Genomic DNA, 22,150 nt, shown 5'->3' with positions numbered 1-22,150 from the left:
AATCAGAACTTTAAAATATACCCAGACTATAATGGTTTGTAATATTGCAATAACCATTATGGCTTAATGTTCAGTGCATTCAATACACCACTAAGCATTGCAGAACTGGAAAACTGCCATCTTGATATTTTTGGTATCCATGAGCTAGTGGGTTGTAAGAATTTCAGCTTTTGCTTTTCAAGAGCTAGATCTCTCCAATCTCCCTATTTGCTAAAACAATAAAAGGTAAGAGCAAAAATTTCAAGTGTGTCTTCAATGTTCGGCACCTAAAGTCTTGTTTACCTTGTTTTTTTTCCCCTAGAGGTTTTGAGCACCAGACTACTTAGGTGCCTAAATAAGATTTAGGTGCCTAACTTTGGACACCCAGCTTTGAAAAATTTGGCTTAAACTAGTACTGGTGCTCAGGACAGTGGTTAGGAGTAGTCTGGGGGATGTGGCTTTTTGTTTGTAATTCAGGACTTAACTGATTTGTCACAAGTCTGTTGTGAAATTTATTTCTCTAGTGCTTTACAAGTTTCTTACACTGCTACAGAGCTGTTATTTTATTTTCCAGAGGAGCTCATAAAATGGTATTTAGTAATTGAGAATCAGAGCATTGTATCCTGAACATGAGAGACCCTAAAATAGTTTACAAAAGCAGATATTCTCCAATATGACATATTTTCTTTTTTAAATATAAGGCCTAATCGTGCAATGCATAGATACAAGTAACTCCTGCTGAAGTCAGTAGGATATTGTTGTTGTTGGTTATTTGCATTACCATAGTACCTAGGAACCCTGTAGATCTCGTCCCAGTTCTCTTGTGTACCTGTATTGCCAGTTAAAACACATAGGAAAGTCACAATTTAGAATTTGCCAGAATTAGCACAATGGAATTTAGGTATCTTTATTAAGTTCTTTAAAAATTTGTTAAAGATTTATTAAATGTATTAATCCTTTGCATTTAAATCACCTCTTACCTCAAATTAATGAAGAATTTCACTACACCGTACCTAAACTGACATAAACCCTGAATGAAAAGTTGCACACTGTGAAATCAAATGAATATTAAAAAAATCCTCGCCTAGAGTGAGGAGCTACTGCATCTTTATTTACAGTTTAGATTTACATTGTGGTTGATTCAAACCAGAAATCTGCCAGGTGAAGAATTTCAAGAACTTGTGAAAACTGGACACGAACAGGAGGTCATCTGAGAGCTTTTGGGGGAGAAATGTGATGAGCTGCATTTGCTCATCCAAATTACTTTTGCATATTGCCATATTTACCTCTGTGTATTCTTTAACACCAGAACTAGGGTTATACAAACAATGTAAAATTACTAAAGAATCCCTTTGCTCAAGCTTTTTTTTTTTTTTTAAACTGGCATTGCTATCTGAAAAGATTATTAATACAATTATAAGGAAAAAAGGCTTTTGGGTATCACTCCCTTTTCGATAGTAGTCTACTGATTTTTACCAATTATACACTGAACTTTCATTAAACTTCAACAGATAGTCAGCACTAGGTTTATCAGCACAGCAGATGGAGCAGCTGAGAAATTGCCTCCTCCTAAAGTCTAACATTTTACAAGTTCATTGCGCTTTGCCTAAATACAGCTGGGGAGAGATTTCATATTACCCTCTCCCTAGCATTTGTATGCCCTTAACAGATTGGAAGCCTCTTAAAAGCCATTGGTCCTTCATTAAACCAGCTCCCCAGAGACCAGAATACTGGCTGGCAACATAAGTTACATTCAGATGAACTTGTTGCTTGAATTTTATTCAGTTTTTAGAAGGGTGAAAACTATTTCTTCCCAGAGAATCTGAAGATAAAGGCTGCTACTTAATGAAAAGCATCTGTCTGTAAATATAGCTTTAGTGACTACAGTCTGCATTTCTGATTTTTTGAATTTTGTTATAATTTTCAATGGCTATCTTGATCCAGGCATTTTCCAGTTCTTATCTTTCAGTTTGTTATGCAGAAGGTCAGGCCAGATAATCCTAATGGTCCCTTCTGGCCTTAAAAAGTTATGAGTCTATTTTACTGAGTGCCTTTGTCTATCCAATTCTGCATTTTTAAAGGGTTCCCTCTAAAACTCATTTTCTTCATGCTCCTACAGTATATGACTCCTCACTTGTTCTGCTTCCTATAACCTCTGGTGGGCCCATAAGGAGCCATGTTATTAAAAGCTAAGCACACAGTCATGAAGATGTCAATGGTTATTTGCTAATGTTACCTTCGCAGTGCCCTTTGTTCTTTCTCCAGCCATAGCAGCACTCGAGCTTAGAACCGTAGCGACAAACCCCAGGCTGGTTCACACTCATCAGCTGACTGTGACCTCTTGAGCTGTGCATGAAGCATAATATTAGCTGCAGCAGAGGAACACATTTTAATCTACCATCACACTGCCTCCTTTGCATGTTTTAATCAAATGTCATCCACCACCACACATTTTAATGTTGCTGATGTGCGTCACTGAAGCAGTCAGAGGGTTCGTTGAAGGGATGCTAAGTCGGTGATTCGAGGTTTTTCAAACTGTACCTAACTTACAACTTTTCTATTAAAATTGCAAAGTAGAAAATAGGGCCAGATCCTCAGCTCGTGCAAGTCAATGTAGCTTCACTGGAGTCAATGGGATGATTCCATTTTGCACCAGATGAGGAAATGGGCCACCGTGACTAATTCTACAATGCTAATTACCAAATTACAATACTTATGGAAAATCAGTGCTGCATAACTTCTGAGGTGGTTACCATGCGGTGGTAGATGACATGATAGTTTTGGGGTCCCTCTCCCGCCCATTAACCTCCCCCCAGCCCATCTGTTTTTCTTCCTCCAACTCTTGTCCATAAGGTCTTCCGCCCTTCAGTCACCTATGCATGAAACTCCCTCCCTGACCTGAAATCCCATGTGTCCACCCCCTTCTCCAAGCCCCTCCTTAATACACTACTTTGACAAAGTCTACAAATTTTTGTCCTTCCTCAAAGAAAATGTTGCCTCATTAGAGAGAGTTCAGTAGCTGGAATTTCCAGGTGAATGTGTGGGTATTTTCAGGGCAATTTGTGGGAACATAAGTCCTATACTGAAAATAAGACTCATGAATATTTGTACTTCCTCTGATAATATATTAACGTCATCACTTTATCTCCTGATGATAGTGTCATTAAGGCCTGTCACCCTGTAATGAGCTGTAATATAATTTTTATTAGAGCAACTATGGAGTTACAATACTCATTACAGATTGCTAATGCACTCATCCCCACAGGAACCATTCACATAAATTAAGAGAAAAAGAATACTTCCAAAGATAGGGAATGATATTTCCCTCAGCAAAACTGCCTTCTGAAATGGAACTGTCACCAGAGGCAAGCCAGCCAGGAGACAGGTCACCAGAAGGAATCCAAGAGCTCATAGTTATTAGAGAGCCTGAACAAAACGTTGCATCTCACCTTGCATGGGGCAAGACTTAGGGGTCTGATGGAGTTCTGTAAGGTCTATTCTATATAGGTTTTTATTACACGCTCACCACTATAGTATCTGAGCGCCTTCCAGCAGTGCATTAAGGCACATGACACATCTGTCATGTGGTGTTTATTTTCTCATTCCTCTCCCCAAAGGAAGAAGCATGTGCAGTGAAGTGTCTTTGTCTGGTAGGGTGTGTCTTAAAATATAAATATACCTGTTATAGGTTTGTTAGAAAAGGCATGTCTTGCTGGTCCTTCGTTCTTGGAAGGTCATGTCAGGTTTCATTGAAGCCTGCTACCATAATGGCAGTAGATGTACTGTAACCCACACACCTCCTGGGTGTGGTGTTCTGACCCCTCTAATGGCACCAAGACCATTTAGAAATTAATGAGTCTGCTACAACATTAGCTAAGGGCACTGTAGCTTTTAGCTCATGCAGTAGAGGCTCAAGCACTAAGCTTCAGAGATGCCAGGTTCAATCCTGCCCACCAGTGACTGCAGGCTGTTGGTGTTACAGTATCACCTGTGGCTGGCTGACACCATTAACTTTACAAATGCATGTTAAAGTTTCTGATGTCATTTCAATAGTCAATTTATGATTCCTAGACTCTGAATTTGGGGCTATTTGATTTTTATTCAAAAAACTTTGCTTTTCCCTTTCTTTAACAAACAAACATTGCTTTGTAAAGCTCAAGGGGCAGATGCTGAGCCAGTGTATATCAGCATAGTTTCATAGACTTCAATGACGTTCTGTGCCTTAAAATTGAGGGAAGGCTTTTTATGCTGCTCAGATTAAAAGAAATCCTGTTGGGGGTGTATTTTCTTTAAAAATCATTCTACTTATGGCTGAAAAGCTTTCTGTTGGGAAAGGGTCTTGAAAACACACCTGAGTCCATTCTGCCCATGTAGACAAATGATACTACACCAAAGTCATCTGCAGGAGTCAGGAATCTCATGTGTGATATGAAGAAATTAATTCACAAACCATTAATTCAGTACAAGAATCTAATGATTTTTGAGGTAACTATGAGTAACTGCACTCTGTATTACCATTCTTATATAAAATCCCCTGGATGTACCATGGCTTGATATTGCAGGAACTGCAGATAAAAAAAGATTACATTTTCCACTAAGTTTTCTTCAACATTTTTGTGGCTATCAGTTCACAGAAGATGAACATATTTCACTAATCAAATTTTTGATTTGACAACACTAAAGGAAAAATTTATCCAGACCATCCTGCCTTTTTAAGGTCATGGCAGAATACTCAGTTGGTGAGGGGAGGTTTAGTTGTCTGGCCATAGATTTTGTTAAAAGCAATTCAGCTCTAGTCTTCAATATCAGTCCATACCTATGGTCTCCTCCTTGGAATGGAAGAATGTAGGCATTGCTACAGAAGATCAGGCCTCTTCCCACTGTGGTCAGTACCAGAGTCTTCACAGGAGGTGCAAGAAATCCAGGAGAGCACAGGTATGGGATCACCTGACCCTAGAGGAGCTTTTCCACCATTCCCCCATCAATCAGATCTGTCCCCATTATTGGATGATACTTTGAAGCACAAGAGTTTATATCCTTGCCAAACTTGAAGAAATATAGTAAATCCATCTCAGTCTCCATTTGCTCTAGAGTACCGCAAGCACCATTCTATCTACGTCACCAAGAGAGACATGTCTCAACTCATCCCTCTCCTTTGAGATAAACCAGGATCAATGACTAATTTAAAGCAGCAGCATTAAAGACCTGAACTGCTGAGAAATAAACCTTTTGCCATTCAGCAATGAGCCTTTCACCCCCAGATCACAAGCTTCACTGTGAACAAATGCTCTAATATAATCAATGTTCTTTTTAGGTTTGTTTGTTTTTTTAATTGGAAGGCCTAGCTACTCTGATCCTTTGAATTCTAGTGACAGTATTTCATGCAAGAGTTCAGACCTAACAGAACAAATCAGTAAATATTCCAATGATCTCACTTCTGGATGCAGCTAAGCCAACCTCTTTCCAAAGGAGCCATTAATTTTAGTGGCCTGACAGGAGAGGCTCCAGGCCTATTTTTCTGAAGTGCTGAAAACTCAGAACTCCCACTGAAGCTAACAGGAGCTGTTCATGCTCAACATTTTTGATAACAGGCCACAATCTTTCCTGAGAGCTGCATGAACCCTGAAAGTGTACAAAACTGGAGAACACTTTTGGCCAAGTGATGTGTAAACCTTTGGTGATACCAAAAGATAATGACTGGAAGATCAATGAAAACCAGAAGACCTATAGTAAGATATAGTATATATTTGAATTTGAAATAAAGGGGAGTAGAAAATTATTGAAATTAAGAATAAATAAGGAATGCAGAGGAGCAAGACTCCATTTCCATGGTTGCACGAAGGGCCGCATCCAATCACCAGCTCCAAAGTGATGCATTTCCTCACCGAGTTGTCTTTCTTCTTAATTGCAGCTGTAAAGTTTGACAGTCCAGGCTGTTTCCAACCATTTTTAATTACTTGTTTCAACCTCATCAGTCTCAACTAAAACAAAACAATAAATGCAGATGTTCAGAAAGCTTCTCCATTGTGCAGCTGTTATTAGAAAGTTAAGAGGCAGAAAAATGGTACATGTTCATGGATAGGAGGTAACACAGCCTAATTCTCACTGACATTGAAGTCTTTTGACACTCCTCTGGCATTGGAAAGAAGCATTAAAGTCAATGTAAAGGCTTGGCTACGCTTGCAGATGTAGAGTGCTGGGAGTTAAACCAGTCTTTAGAGACAGCAACAGGGAAAACACTGCCGTGTGTTTACGCTGTCAGCTGCAAGCGCACTGGCGTGGCCACATTAGCAGCTCTTGCAATGCCACAAAGAGCAGTGCATTGCGATAGCTATCACAGTGTGCAAGAGGCTTCAACGTGCTTTTCAAATGGGGGGTGGAGGGGATGGAGTGTGACAGGGAGTGTGTATGTCGGTGGGGAAAGAGTGTTTTGGGGGGCTGAGAGTGTGTCAGCATGCTGTCTTGTAAGTTCAGACAGCAGCAGACTCCTCCCTCCCCTCCCCCTCACAGCAGAAGCATTCCAATGTAATGGTTTGCTTTGTCCCAGAGCAGATATGCATGCCAGGTCTCAGAAATGGAGCTTTGAAAGGGGATATCTGCATGCCTACAGCTGATTTAAAAACAATGACAAGAGTGGCCACTTGACATCAGGGGATTATGGGACATTTCCGGAGGCCAATCACAGTGCAGTAATGCAACATGTCATCCACACTGACACCCGGGTGTTTCAGCCGAGGTGCAGCAAGCTTTGGGCTTCTCGTGGAGGTGGATTACCAGGAGCGTTCCAGCTGTAGAGTCCAGGTGCTCTAGGTGCCTTGCCAGCATGGACACCTCAGGAGTTAGGGTGCCCGGGACTGCTTTAATGTGCTCTAACTTGCAAGTGTAGCCAAGCCCTAAATGTAGGTAACATACATCTTTAGGCGCCTGCTCCATTTGCACTTTACAGAGTGGTGTAAAAACCCATAGGGTAGTTGAGAATCAGGCCCACTGTGCTGCTAATAGAGGAAGCACATAGCCAGGAAGGCATTAGAAGAAAGACGTAACAAGTGGAACATGGGAAACATTAGGAATGTTTGCAGAAGTGCTGATTAAATGCAACTCTCTCATTATTTCACATAGAGTTCGATGTACTCAACACTTCTCAAAGCCAGGCCTATGCACTGAGAGGTGAATCTGTATCTTGCCATTCATTTCCTTATTCTTCCTTTTTCCATGGATATGCCTTCTGGGTTTAGCGTAGCCCACAGTTTCCATGACCCTCTGCGTCCATAGAATCTCCACAACCATATGGCCTCCCGTTCCCATAGAATCCCTTCTAACTGTATGGGCCCCCATAACCACAGGAACCCCCATAACCATATAATCCTCCATAACACATCTGCCCCATAACCACCTCTGATATCAGCTGCTCTGGAGGATTCCACTATGTTTTCCTAAGGGAAAGAGCTGAGAATTGGTCCTGGGGAGATCATGACAGCCAGCGGTGGTCGGATCAGCATTATGGAGTCAGGACACTGCCTTACATATGGCTTGTTACAGTGGTCCACATATGCTTTGTGGAATATCATCTCACATGTTTGCGAAGCAAGACATGTTTCTGCAGTGGAGATAAATCTGAAACAGCAGGCAAGATGGTAAACTTCAGGTACACGGGTCAGTGGAACAAAAATGTTAATAATAAGCTCCTATTGCAATTGAGGTCACAGAGACCCAAAGAGAGACCTGACCAGCTCTTTTGAATCCTTGTTATTCTTTCCTAAAAAAATCCTGTCTCTAAAAAGTAGAAATTTTATATATTTATATCACTAATGCTTGGGATTTCCAGTCAATTTAAAAAATTTGAAGAACATTGCTGGGATAGCATTAATAATGGTAACTTCCTTGTTAGGACATAAGCTCTACTTACAAACGAGTTCAGTCCAGCATCAGAATGAGGTGCTTTGGTTTGTAAACCTTAGTGAGGCACCAATACTTGTTGATAACTAAAAGTTTTTAAAAAAAAAAAAATCAAAACAAAAATACTAAACACCACTTCTTCAGCTGGTGTAAAGCTACACTGTTCCACTGGAGCTACACTAAGTTATACCAGATGAGGATCTGCATCTCTAATTACTTTTGCACATGAGAACATAGAAATTGCCATGCTGGAAGATATAAGTGGCCCATCTAATCTAGTATCCTGTCTCAGTGAGCTGCTTCAGAAGAACAATGAATTAGTCCTTGATGGAGTCAATTTAAGGAGTTTCTTTCTAAACCCTAAATTAAATATTGGAAATCAGATTTTTCAGAGCTCCGAAGGGATTTGAATACCCAAGTTCCAACTAAAATCAATAGGATCCAGTGTTCCAAATGTTGCTCTGAAAATCCAAGCCTTTAACTTCTAAACATGAAAAAACCAAATGCCCACATTTGATAACGGGGAAAAAAAAAAAAAGAAAAAAACCCAAAACTTTTTACGTTAAGAATCACAGGGTGTACGTACAAGATTCTGGGAATGCAAGTGGCTGTTGATTGGTGAGTGGTGACAGAAAGGATCCATACTGTTTAAGAAGTCTTTTTGGATGTGCGTGATCTTTTCATTGAAGGAAGATGATTGTCCTTCACAGCACTTGGTGCTCAGCTCTGAGGCAGGTAGTAGAGATTTTGGATTGCTGAAGCTGTTTACCACCCTGGATAATTTCCCTAGGGCAGGACTTTGCAGCCTTAATAGAGGCTGATAGTAAGGCTCTCTTAGCCTGTAGTGCAGCTTCAGCATAGGCTTGAGGAATTTAGATTTTATTCTTTCTGAATCAGACTTTGTTTTCCTCCATCGGTGCTCAAGTTTGCACCCTGCTCTCTTCATCCAGTACAAAGTGTCAGAAAACTAAGGAGATCTGTGTAGGCGAAGGGGAGGAAATGCTGGCCCCCAGACAGCCCATCAGTGGCAGAGGCCAGTACAGAATATTAATGGTTCACCAACTCCCCTACTCCTCCTCCCACCGTTGGTGGGGGGCTGTTGTCCTTTAGCAGGCTTTGGAATTTGTTGAAGTCCATGAGCTTTGTGGTCAAATCAGGATCAGTGATCTTTATTGCCTGGGCAATGGAAAGTTTCTGACTACTTCCCTAATAATATGATGGTCTGTCCAAGATAATTGCTGGGTTGTGATGTACTCTGATATCGAGGCCCAAGGCCAGGTGTCCAAGGTGTAACCAGCTGAGTGGTTTGGCCAGAGATGACCTGTGAAAGTCTTACAGAGGAAAATGAGGAGATAAATTTTATGGACTTTTGAATCTGTGACCTTGTCAATATGAGCATCCTTAGGTGCTCTCAATGTCGGTCCATCCTGGGGACAATACACTTACTTATAGGACCACGTACAGCTGATGGATGGATGGATGAAGATGTGATTTAAGTGGTAATCACTACCTTAAGAAGTATATGTGAAGGCTTTTACTGATCTATACATTAGAAGAATTCAACTTAAGTGTCATCCAATGGCCTTCCCTCTAATATTTATTTGACCTTCTATAAAAACAGTTGTTTCATCAATGTATCAGTGTCAAAGAATACAGTGTCAATGTGCATCAGCTATGGGAGCTAAAAATTAATGCTAAATATTTTCTGCCATACATCCTATGTAACCTCACTGACTTCAGCAAGCGTTGTAAGAGATGTAAGCTAGTACAGAATCTCTCATAACTGAAAACTGTATATGACAAACTGGCAATGGTGGTTGTTGCTACTAAGCATGGACCAAATCCTTTCCACTTTATTCATCCGGTAGTCTGATCATCATCACTGGAGTGCTCACAGGATTAAGGCAGACAAAATTTGGATCATAAGAAATATGATCTAATTAGTTACCTTGAAAGCAAAATCTGGGCCCATTTATAGAGAAGTCAAGTTGACTTGACAAATATTTTTTTTTATTAAGTGATTCATTTTATTTAAAATATCTTTAACAAATCCCCAAATGTTCCTAAAATCAAAATGTCAGTTCCAACCTCACCTTATAATACTGGCACATATTTTGTAATTATCCAAATAAAATGCACACAACCCCTCTGTTAAAGATACCATCTTGGACAGGAACTTTAACTTATTTTGACTTCAGAAATAGGACCCGGGAACAACAAGCCTTTGGATAGTTAAAGCATATTCCTCGCAATAAAAGGTAGTTTCCATAGCTTCTAAAGCTTTAGTCTCAGCTTCACAAATGGAAGAATGCATGAGATTTATCACCGAGGACCTCATTGTGTCCCCACAACCTGTGAGCAGAAGGGCATCCAGAGGTAGATCTCTCCCTTCCACACAGAAGAGAGGCTCAGTCAACATCTCTCCATAGGACTGGCATTCTGTGTAGCAGGTTTTGTGAATGTTTGAAACTTTCAATATTCCTAACTCCTCCTATCTTTGCATTCTTTTCTTGTATTTATTAAATTTCTTCCATCATCTATGGTTGCTTAGCATCGTGTCCTTACTCTCTGAATACCAATGTACTGGCAGTATTTACAGCTGTCAAACTTTTTTCATTCTTCTTCCAGTGTCTTTACTGGTGTATTAATGAGAGACGTCAAGGCTTTGGTTGACTTCTGAAATATATTCCATGCATTTTTGTTGCAGGAGTACATCCACATCGGTCTGTATTCTTGTGTGTCTGCCAGGTAGTTTACATAACTTCTTAAACTTTAGTCTCAGCTTCATGACAGGCAGATTATTGTAGTCTGCCAATGGGAGCATTCTAGCATCTAAAACTGAATTAAAGTCTTTTTAATATCAAAATGTAATCTATGTGATTTCTTGTAGGGTGGCTAGGTTTGGCCCAGGGTTTCACCATGTATATAAGCTTCTTGTGCGATATTGAAGCCACCATATTATGGAGGAGTAGACTGAATTTGTAAGCAGGAACAATCAGTCTTCTCTTTCATTCCTGCGCCCCAATACATGGTCTTCAACTATGTCAGCCGCTTGATCTTTTCCTGTCTTGGTACTGAAGCTTTTCCTTAGTTTACTACTTTTCCATTTACCATAAAACAAATTGTCCACCACATCTTTGCAGTCTTCCATGGGGAATGTAAACTTTTAGCATACAAGATCTCACCAACTGGAATTTGCATCTCACCAAAATTGATAATGGCCAAATTCCTGGTATAATATTAGCTTTGTTTCTTTAACCTTATTGCAAGTCCCCCTTCATGCCGTACTCCACCAAAATAAATCACATCATCTCTATCCTGACATTAAGTTTCAAGGGCTTAACTGCTTCTAACATGTTTTGAAGTTTGCCTGCTTGATACAGTGTTCTTACATTGCACATTGCAATTTTCATCACTCCAAAATGTTTCTCTCTCAATTTTCTGATAGTTGATTTTATACAGGGTGCCCGGACACCCACATCAGTGCACCCTGTAGTCCATTTTACACGGTCTTTCCTGGTTACAAGGTAGCACTGACTGCCAGTCAAACGGCAAGGCTTTCAACTGCAGACTTAATTATAGGACTTACCCTATCTGGTGATGATTTACTAGGGGATCAGTTTCACAAACTCTCTTCTGTGACTGAATGCCGTTACCCTTTGGGGTTCATTTGCCTTTCCAGAATCATTCTGGCAGGGCAATTTAGTGCCACTGGAGTTAGGATGGGGGCTTATTTAATGGTGGCCATTTCCAGGACCACCTTTGGGCTTTTGGGGTATTTTATTGGAGCAGCAGTGCCACCTGCTGCTCCATCATACCTTGCTAGTACTGGCAACAGGTTGTCCACAACTGCTTAGTTGGCAGGTTTCCCTGCTTATATCACAGCTAACCTCCACATCTGAAGGCTGTTCCCCTATTCACAACCCATGGATGCATTCAGTGGCAGAAAATGCTGCCTCTGGGAGTTGGGACAATTACCCAGACCTGAACAAATTAAAAAAGCAATGCAAACAGGCAAACGAAAAATAGCTAGCAATGAACTAGGACTATGAAATCAGATACTACCACAAAGATTCATCCCACTGTAAAAAGAACCAGGAGTCAAACAAAAGTCAAGAAAAGGAATTAGCTATATTAAAACTAAGGACTGCAGTATATGTCATGAAAGCAATAGCATCCTGGAAAAAGAGTTGGAATAAGTGAAGGAACTTTTTGATGATCCTGAAAAATGGGAAGATATAAAACATTGAAATAGAAGAAAAAGCACTGCACATTACAATGTGAGAATTTAAAAGATCATTAAAAAGTAGAACACAAGGAAAAACAGCAGAGGAAGATGATATTGTGGTTCAAATGCTACAGTCTCTGAATGAAGATGAGCAAGTTTTAGTGGGTATGTTTTTTAATCAGATCCACACACACACACACAATGTCTGGAGAACATTCCTCTCCTGAAGGTTAATAATGCTAGAGAATGTGAATATCAAACTAAGCCTGATAAGTCATACATGCAAAGTTTTGTTGAACGTCATGAATTAAAACTAATTGTTTCTATGCAGATAGCCCTGTCCTCCTACTGCCCCCGCATGGAACTGCATAAATCCCAGGTACCCACAAAACAAATTCTTAAACGAGATGGGCTCAAAGACCAAGGTCCCAGATCCCAACACTCCCCAGCATGGAAATGTTTGGATGTGGCTCATCCCTATCTCTTGTTCTTAATTTTTTCCAAACTGATTTCCCCATCCAAGGCCTCCTGGCCTGTTCCATTGGAGGGGCAGCGGGGAAAAAGCAGGATCCCACATGCCTACCAGAATCTGGTGGAAATTTCTTCCATAGCAGTTTCCTCTCATGGGTCTTCCCATAGTAATAGGTGACCAGGCTCTATGATGTCAGCTGTCAAATACAATAATTTAATAGAAATGCATGGCCAGGAGTGTGTTGTATATACTTCCTTACTTGAAAGTGCACATCCACAACTGATCAACTTGGTCTGCAGTTTAGGAGGTTTCTTGGATTACTCACTGACCCTGACATACAAAAGCCAGTAGGAGAACAGCTCAATCTTCCTCGACATTCTATAACAGATTTAAAAGTAGCCCTACTTGAACAAAAAAACTTCAGAAACTGACTTCAAAGAGAAACTGCAGAACTAAAATTCATTTGCAAAATTTAACACCATTAATTTGGGCTTGAATAGGGACTGGGAGTGGCTGGCTCACTACAAAAGCAACTTTACCTCTCCTGGAATTGACACTTCTTCATCAATTATTGGGAGTGGACTACATCCACGCTGATTGAATTGGCCCTGTCAACACTGGTTCTCCACTTGTGAGGTAACTCCCTTCTCTTCATGTATAATGTCAGTATAATAATGCCTGCAGCTGTAATTTTCACTCCATGCCTCTGAAGAAGTGGGTTTTTTACCCATAAAAGCTTATGCCCAAATCAATCTGTTAGTCTTTAAGGTGCCACTGGACTCCTTGTTGTTTTCACTGCCCTAAGCTCTCACAGGTAATGCTTTCTATCATCTCCAGTTGACCAGGAGACTTTGTCCCACCCTGATGGACGATGACCAGGCCTTGGTTAGTCATGCCTTCATCACTTTCCAGATACACCACAGCAAAGAGATGTAACTGGGTATGAAGCTTTCAGCACTTAGGAAACACCAAGCAGTGCAAAAGATTGAAGCATGTCTCTTCAGCAGCACAGGGGATTGAGGACAGATGTGATGTGTTTGCTACTCTCCACACTGTCTTCCCATTGAATATCAAATTGAAAAGGAGGTCTAGAACCTTGAACTCAAGGGGCTCCGTGGCCTGGGCCCAGGCTATCTAAAAGATTGATTAAGCTCTGTGATAAGGCCCCTGGTTGACAGATTTGCTTTTGGGTACAGTGCAACCCCCCCTATAAAAAGAGTAAAACTCATCTGTGCAAAAGACAGTTTTCTCAGGTGCCAGTCCGAGGCTGTGAAATGAACTCCCACAGGCACTATGGACCATGGCAAACCTCACCACCTTCTGCTCCAAGTGCATGGTACAGTTCTTTGATCTTGCCTTCATTAACAAATACACAACCACATGTATATTTAAAAAAGATTTTGGAGGAGGTTGTTTTTAACAAAACAGTTCTCTGCATATACTTCTCCAGGAGAGGCTGAGAGCAAATATGTGCCCAATATAGTCACATTGCTTTAAGGCACAGCTGGAAGGTGGTCAGATACCATGGTGATAGACACAGCATGAAAACTATATAGAACAGTATTCGGAGACGTACCAGTAAATACAGAGGGGAAAAAATCCCCCAAACCACAACACAATTAGACCTATGCTCTATTGAGCCTGTATTGTGTAGTTACAACATCACTGACAATCAATTTAGAAAGTTTCATTTCTATCTTGGGTGCTAAAACCATGGTCAGTTTCAGGATTAACTACACCATTTACCCCACCAAGCTTCCTTGAGGCAACCCACGTAAGGTTTCAAGCTCCTAGAAGTCACCTCCCTTGGTCAGAGACCTCCATATCTCTCAATCCAGACCTGGCATTTAGGTTTGCAGTCCCTCTGTATCTCACTAGGATTTTCCTGGCAAGTCTCACCAGGGTACAGTACCTGTGGCTAACCTTTCTCCAGGGCCTACAGCAATGTACACCAATACATTTATTTTTAGGGTAAACGCATTATAGAGAAAACACATGCCATAAAAGATCCCATATGCATACTAACCCTCCCCCCCTCAACTTACCAGAGGTCACCCATCAGTCTTATGGGGCTCTAGTAAGCTAAACTCCTTCCAGCCTTTCCTCAAAGGTTTCCCCCTTCCAGCTGCAACTGCCCTTGGACAAAGGGTGCTGTCCATTGGCTGAATCAGAAAGCAGCTCTGTGACAATTTAAACTCAGCCTTTTATACTAAAATCCTGTTTGTCCTCTCTGGAAAACGTAGCGTCAAACAGTAGATATAAATCTCCCAATGGGGTGTTTACAACCTGTTTGATTTGCCTTACTCATTCCCCACTGTTTTTCAGTTCCTGGAGGAGCTGTGTAATCCTCCAGGCCCTAGGAGTTGCATACAAACCTTGGCCCACAAGGACACAAACCATACTTAATATAGTATAGTCCCCCAAAATATTGCATGTGTCATACCTGTCATGGCCATTTCCTATACAAAACAGCACATTATAGAAAAAAAAATCTCTGATATACTATACAGCACTTGAACTCTATTGCTGACTCATGATAGGTCAAGTTAATTCAGAACAGTACAGAAACTGGTTACAAATCTGAAGGTGAAAGGCAATTTGGATGAAAATGAAATGACAGATTTTGTGATCCTAAGGAAAGGAAGGAGTGAGAGCAGCACAATAAGGACAACGGACTTAAAATAAAAAAAGCAGACTCAAACTCAGAACTAATAGATAAGGCTTGCGATGTTGCACTCCATATGTTTTATGAAAATATGTTTATAAGTGTGAATATGATGTTACTGGAATATGCTTCATGCAAAAGGTCTCTTGTAAGGTATCATTACAAAGCTTATGATTTATGGAGTGCGTTCATCCTATTTGTTTGCATGTATTATTTCTATGTCTGGAGTTAGGAGAATAAGATATAAACTTGTATTACTGATGTAAACGTGTTAAGTGGAAGCCATTAAGGGTGCTTCAGAATCAATGACAGGTTTCAGAGTAGCAGCCGTGTTAGTCTGTATTCGCAAAAAGAAAAGGAGTACTTGTGGCACCTTAGAGACTAACAAATTTATTTGAGCATAAGCTTTCGTGAGCTACATGCATCCGATGAAGTGAGCTGTAGCTCACGAAAGCTTGTGCTCAAATAAATTTGTTAGTCTAAGGTGCCACAAGTACTCCTTTTCTTTTTTCAGAATCAATGAACTGCGAATGGGTTTGCTTACCTGCAACCCATCCTGTGTACCTGTCTTCCAACTACTAGGTAATGAAGAAGAAGGTCTTACAGTGACATGTGACCATGTTGCCTGAACTGGAATCTTAAACCATCTTAAACCTGGTCTTTTTCCATTTAGAAGGAGGGTTGGGGATCCAGAGAGACAAAAAAGAGTCCCACCTTGTGCCAAAGCTATACAAGGGGGTGGAACAGAACAAAGGGGGCTGCCAGTCATGAGAAATCCATGAGTTACCAGCTAAGCTGAAACTAGCAAGGTCTGTACTGGGGAAAGGATTGGGCCCAGACTAGGAAAGAGTCTAGTCTGTGAAAGAAGCTTACTAGAACATCTCCGAGGGTTAGATTTACCTGTATTCAGTTTCCTACTGTAGTAGGCTTAGACTTGCATATATTATTTTATTTTGCTTGGTAACTTACTTTGTTCTGTCTATTATTACTTAAGACCACTTAAATCCTACTTTTTATACTTAATAAAATCACGTTTGTTTATTAATTAACCCAGAGTAAGTGATTAATACCTGGGGGAGCAAACAGCTGTGTATCTCTCTCTATCAGTGTTATAGAGGGCAGACAATGTATGAGTTTACCCTGTATAACCTTTATACAGAGTGAAATGGATTTATTTGGGGTTTGGATCCCATTGAGTACTGGGTGTCTGGGTGCTGGAGACAGGAGTACTTGCTGAGCTGTTTTCAGTTAGTCTGCAGCTTTGGGGGCGTGGGTCAGACCCTGGGTCTGTGTTGCAGCAGGCTAGCATGTCTGGCTCAACATGACAGGGTTCTGCAGTCCCAAGTCTTCTATGATCATTTGATTTAGTTGGGGTTGGTCCTACTTTGAGTGGGGGGTTGGACTAGATGACCTCCTGAGGTCCCTTCCAACCTTAATCTCCTATGATTCTAGGATAGTCCCAACTTTTCCCTAGCCAACTCAGGTTATGAAACATGGTGAAGCTTCAGCGAGAGCTCCTTCAGAACCCCAGGAGGAATTCTGTCTGAGTCAGCAAGAACTTGCCTAAGGTTTCCATCATGCCCTTCCTCCTCCTCCCTCCTCCTTCCAAAAACCCTCTCTACAGCATGGTTATGCCTCAAAGGCACAACTCAGCCCTGTTTTTATACCATTTAAATAACTGTAGGTTGTTTTCATGCCCATCTGCCACTAATCACATTATACAAATCTAGTTCTTTTCATTCTTTCCCAAAGGGCTAGACATTCTTTTCAGCGTGTCGCCATTTTGTCACTGTTCTCTGAACTGTTTCCAGTTCAAATATATTTTCTGGTAATGAAAGACTTAGAACTGAACGCAGCATTCAAATGGATTGATCCTACAGTCCTTTTGCAGACAACATTCCCGTCTAAATCAATGGGAGTTTTTCCTGAGTTAGTACTGCAAGACTAGGGCCTAGTGTGAAATCCTGGCCTCAATGAAATCAATGGAAGTTTTACCAGAATTTCATCCCTAATATGTGGAATAACCTGAACTTTAAAGAAAAGAACCATTTTCATCTGCTGCACAATATGATGCCTCTGACCACACTGCAAAAATCTTATCGATCTTTTCTTCTCGTCTTTCTTAGCTCTCTGCAAGCTTGTTTCTTAACTTTTGTCCATTATGACCTGTATGTTTCTTTTGTTATCACTTCTTTCCAGGACTCTGCCTTTTCAGTGACTGATTATTTTTCCTTTTAGAAAAATAATATTAGTATTTTAACTTCAGTTTTTCAAAGCTGCTTCTAATTTTTCTATTTCCTGTCCATATTTCTAAACTGTATGGGATACTTGGTATCTTTTTGTCCCTTTAATTTAGGATCCTCTACAAAATCTATTTAACATGCTGTTTAACTCTTCCATCCAGACATCTAAAGTCTGTTTTTATTAGAACAAGATGTAGCTCTGATCTTGGGCAAAACCCACTGGGAACCACCACCACCACCAATCCGTCTTGTCATACCTATGCATTGGACATGGAGTAAGCATCAGTCTTCAAGTTACCTGGTTTAATGTTATGAAATTAATTTTTATACAGCACATCACTGGTTCTGTTAAAGATCAAAGTAACATTTTCTGTTGAAATGCTTTCATTTTGCAATTTCAGGCCTCTGAAAAAGCTTGAAACACAATTCATAAAACCTTAAGAAATAACTAACACGAACATAATGCTTGTTATGGATGCCCTGCTTGAAGTGCAAAATGTGTTTTCTATATGAGCAGCTGTGGAGTTCATAAACTTTGAGTCCCTGTGCAGTTCCTGAAAAACTGAGCACTTGACATCTCTGAACATGCTGGAACAGCACACTTCCACTTGCTGATAAGATAATATTAAGAAACATACCAGTTCATGACCCTAATACTAAACAAATAAACCATGCTACATCTTGAAAACTTCATCTCTAATTGTAATAGTTACTATTTTATTGTGGTTAACTCTGAATGTGAAGCCCTGGAAAAAAGTTTGTCTGATACTGAGAAACGTTGTTAATTCCCTCTCAAAATTGTATACTGGACCTTACCTCGATGTTCTCCTTGTGGGATACAAATGTTAAAAAACCTTTAACATATGGTTATTATGAGTGTTTATTTCTATAAGCAAATTTAAGAGAAAGACAATTTATAGCCTTCTGTATTTTGCTTCCCTCCTTTGTATTCCTCTATATCTCCTTGAGTTTTTTAAGTTAGAGCCAGAGCCATCCCCAGTGTAACCCCATTGACTTCAGTGGAATTACTCCAGGGAAAGTTTAGTCTACAGTCTGTAAAATATAGGGAAAGTCTTAATAACTGTATCTTCAGTAGCATTATACTTAGGGTGACTAGATGTCCTGATTTTATAAGGACTGTCCTGATATGCAGGGCTTTTTCTTATATAGCAGTCTATTGCCCCCCACCCCCGGTCCCGATTTTTCACATTTGCTATCTGGTCAACCTAGCTATACTCAGCTTTATAAAAATCAGAGCTGTACCAACAAGCAGTTGTGAATTTAACATGCTGCACATCTATCTGCACCTACTGATTGGAAAATGCTTGAGGGTTTGATGCATCCAAAGCTCTGGGGGAAAACACATGAAGATATAGATTCCTATGGAAAGTCTATTAAATCCATGTCAGTCAAAGTACCATACAAGAATCTCTCTGCTTAGGCAGAAACAGCATAAATAGGAAATGCTGATCACCACCACCAAACAGCTGCTTGCACCCACTCAAAGTTCAAGAGGATCATTGCCCTCCAGAATCAGCCACTGCAATAGCTGATAAGAAACCCGTTAAAGAAGGAAAAAGCAAAAGCAGGGGTTCAAACCTGAATTGAATCACACACATTAAAGCTAGTGATGGGCTTGAAAACACAACTCCATGTCTGGCCACCCATGAAGTAGCACATTCCTAACTAGAATCCACATTTCACACAGACACACACACACCTCTCTCTCACTCACTATCTTTATAATGGAGCAACATAAAATTCTAGATCCAAATGCTCCAGAACTTTGCAGTGTTAGGAATCTGATTCTGAAATGTTCAACTTAGGTCTCTCTCTAATTGCAATTCACATAATAATATAGGTTTTGCACTTATACTTAGATATCATGAGATTGGTACATTACAAATATATGTACCCATGTACATGTATTAACACAGGTACAGCAATACACACACATTATATATCCATCTCCAACATATATGTTGTTTAAAAAGATTATCATGTAGAGGAATGGGGGGAAATTTAAACTAACATACATTTGGCTAGAACTGGGAGAATACTGAAGAAAAAAAGGCAAATATTCATTTAATTAAAAAAAGAATCCACAGCCCTTTGTATTAGTTTTCTGAGTAGCAGCCGTGTTAGTCTGTATTCGCAAAAAGTAAAGGAGGACTTGTGGCACCTTAGAGACTAACAAATTTATTAGAGCATAAGCTTTCGTGAGCTACAGCTCACTTCATCGGATGCATTGGATGAAGTGAGCTGTAGCTCACGAAAGCTTATGCTCTAATAAATTTGTTAGTCTCTAAGGTGCCACAAGTCCTCCTTTTCTTATTAGTTTTCTGTGATCATTAGTACAAGTGATTTTTCTCGTTCTCAGGAATGGTTGCAGAATGCAAAACAGTCTCACGAGGTTTCAGAGCAGCAGCCGGGTCGGTCTGTATTCGCAAAAAGAAAAGGAGGACTTGGGGCACCTCAGAGACTAACACCTTTCTTTGAGCATAAGCTTTCGTGAGCTACAGCTCCCTTCATCGGAGGCAAGTCTCACGAGGAGCGGCGGACAGGTGTCTGTGCAAATGGGCTTCTGTGGCCACCTTGATCTCTCCGATTCCCCTCCTCTTACTTTTAAGAGACTCGCTCACCCATCAGAGCACAGACACCGGGGTGACCAACCGCAACATCCCCGACAGCGAAGCGCCGCAGAGACAGCCAAAGCGAACAGCGGGCGGGCAACCCGCCGGGGGAAATATGTCCCGGGGCAGCCCGATGAGACGAAGGGACACATCGGTGCTGCGCCGGCGCCCTGGTCGCGGGCCAGCAGCAACAAAGGGCTGACAACACTCGGCGCCTTAGCGGCTCGCACGGCGCCCGCTCTAGCCGCTGCAGAGAGCCCGCCCAGCTCTCGCCTAGGGGCTGGGCGGCGGAGCTTGGAGGGACGGACCAACCCCCCCCCCCCCATTTCACCCTCCCCTGCCCTGCCTTGCCCCCGCGGGGTTGCCGTGCCGTGCCCTGGGCCGGTCCCCTTCTACGAACCTGGCTGTGTCAGCAAATCCACGGGTAACGAAGGGCAGCAGGGCGGCTAGCAAAGCCATCGGCCCCATGTCTGAACTGCGGGGAGCGAGCTCTGTGCCGCCGCCGCCGCCGCCTTTGCGGGGGGGGAGTTGCCTCCCCCTCCAGCGCCGGCTCGGGGCTCCCGAGCAGCAGCCAGGGACAGCAAGCGCGGCGGGGAGGGGGAGGAGGGCGGGGAGCTCCGCCGACGGGGACATCCTCCCCCCCCCCCCCGCAACCGCTGCTAGTGCGGGATCCGGTCAAATAAGACGCAAAAAGAAAAGGAGGACTTGGGGCACCTTAGAGACTAACAACTTTATTAGAGCATAAGCTTTCGTGAGCTACAGCTCACTTCATCGGATGCATTTAAAAATTCCCATAAACATTCCCACGCGTTTTGTGCTGCCTTTCTGCAAACAGGGATTGATTTTAGTGGTGCAAACATGCTTGTTACCTCCCTCCTTCCGTTCCTCACACGCTCTTGTCAACTGCTGGAAATGGCCCACTTTGATCATCACTACAAAAGGTTCCCCCCCACGCGACCCCCCTTACTGCTACTAGCTCACCTGAAGTGATCGCTCTGGTTACAGTGTGTATGGTAACACCCACTGTTTCCTGTTCTCTGTGTGTGAATATAAATCTCCCCACTGTATTTTCCCGTTGAATGCATCCACTGAAGTGAGCTGTAGCTCACGAAACTTATGCTCAAATAAATGGTTTCAGAGTAGCAGCCGTGTTAGTCTGTATTCGCCAAAAGAAAAGGAGGACTTGGGGCACCTTAGAGACTAACAACTTTATTAGAGCATAAGCTTTCGTGAGCTACAGCTCACTTCATCGGATGAAGTGAGCTGTAGCTCACGAAAGCTTATGCTCAAATAAATGTGTTAGTCTCTGAGGTGCCCCAAGTCCTCCTTTTCTTTTTGCGGATACAGACTAAGGTGGCTGCTGCTCTGAAACCTGTCATGAAGGAAAGTGAATTTCAGGCATAAATCTGTTTACAAACCGAGAGTTTCATGTTTCCATTCATGGGTATTCTCACCTCCAGCTGCCCCCGCCACGGCAAACATTTATTGTCATTTAACATGTTTAGTATGGCAGTGTCCAAGACCAGCCAAGGAGGGGACTCCCCTGCCCTGAAGAGTATGAGCATTCATTCTTAACATGCCCCACCAGGGCTGCTGGAACAATTTATAAAATGGGGTGCTAAGAACCATTGAACCACACTGTACACCCTAAAAAGAAAAGGAGTACTTGTGGCACCTTAGAGACTAACAAATTTATTAGAGCATAAGCTTTCGTGAGCTACAGCTCACTTCATCGGATGCATTTGGTGGAAAAAGCAGAGGAGAGATTTATATACACACACACAGAGAACATGAAACAATGGGTTTATCATACACACTGTAAGGAGAGTGATCACTTAAGATGAGCCATCACCAGCAGCAGGGGGGGGAAGGAGGAAAACCTTTCATGGTGACAAGCAGGTAGGCTAATTCCAGCAGTTAACAAGAATATCAGAGGAACAGTGGGGGGTGGGGTGGGAGGGAGAAATACCATGGGGAAATAGTTTTACTTTGTGTAATGACTCATCCATTCCCAGTCTCTATTCAAGCCTAAGT

The 22,150-nt window shown here is 41.6% G+C and overlaps 1 protein-coding gene across 1 annotated transcript in view; it reads right to left on the bottom strand.

The window, feature by feature from the left end:
• Positions 1-20,754, bottom strand: part of EGFL6 (EGF like domain multiple 6) — a 73,500-nt gene extending 52,746 nt beyond the window's left edge. The window contains 2 exon segments of the mRNA XM_038422806.2: positions 2,216-2,325; positions 20,517-20,754. Of these exon segments, the coding sequence (XP_038278734.2) occupies positions 2,216-2,325; positions 20,517-20,749 (343 nt within the window). The 5' untranslated portion in view covers positions 20,750-20,754.
• Between the last annotated feature and the right edge of the window lie 1,396 nt (positions 20,755-22,150).

This window comes from Dermochelys coriacea, chromosome 1, assembly GCF_009764565.3.
Source record: "Dermochelys coriacea isolate rDerCor1 chromosome 1, rDerCor1.pri.v4, whole genome shotgun sequence".
In the NCBI taxonomy this organism is placed as follows: domain Eukaryota; kingdom Metazoa; phylum Chordata; order Testudines; family Dermochelyidae; genus Dermochelys; species Dermochelys coriacea.
This window is presented reverse-complemented; position numbering and strand designations above follow the sequence as displayed.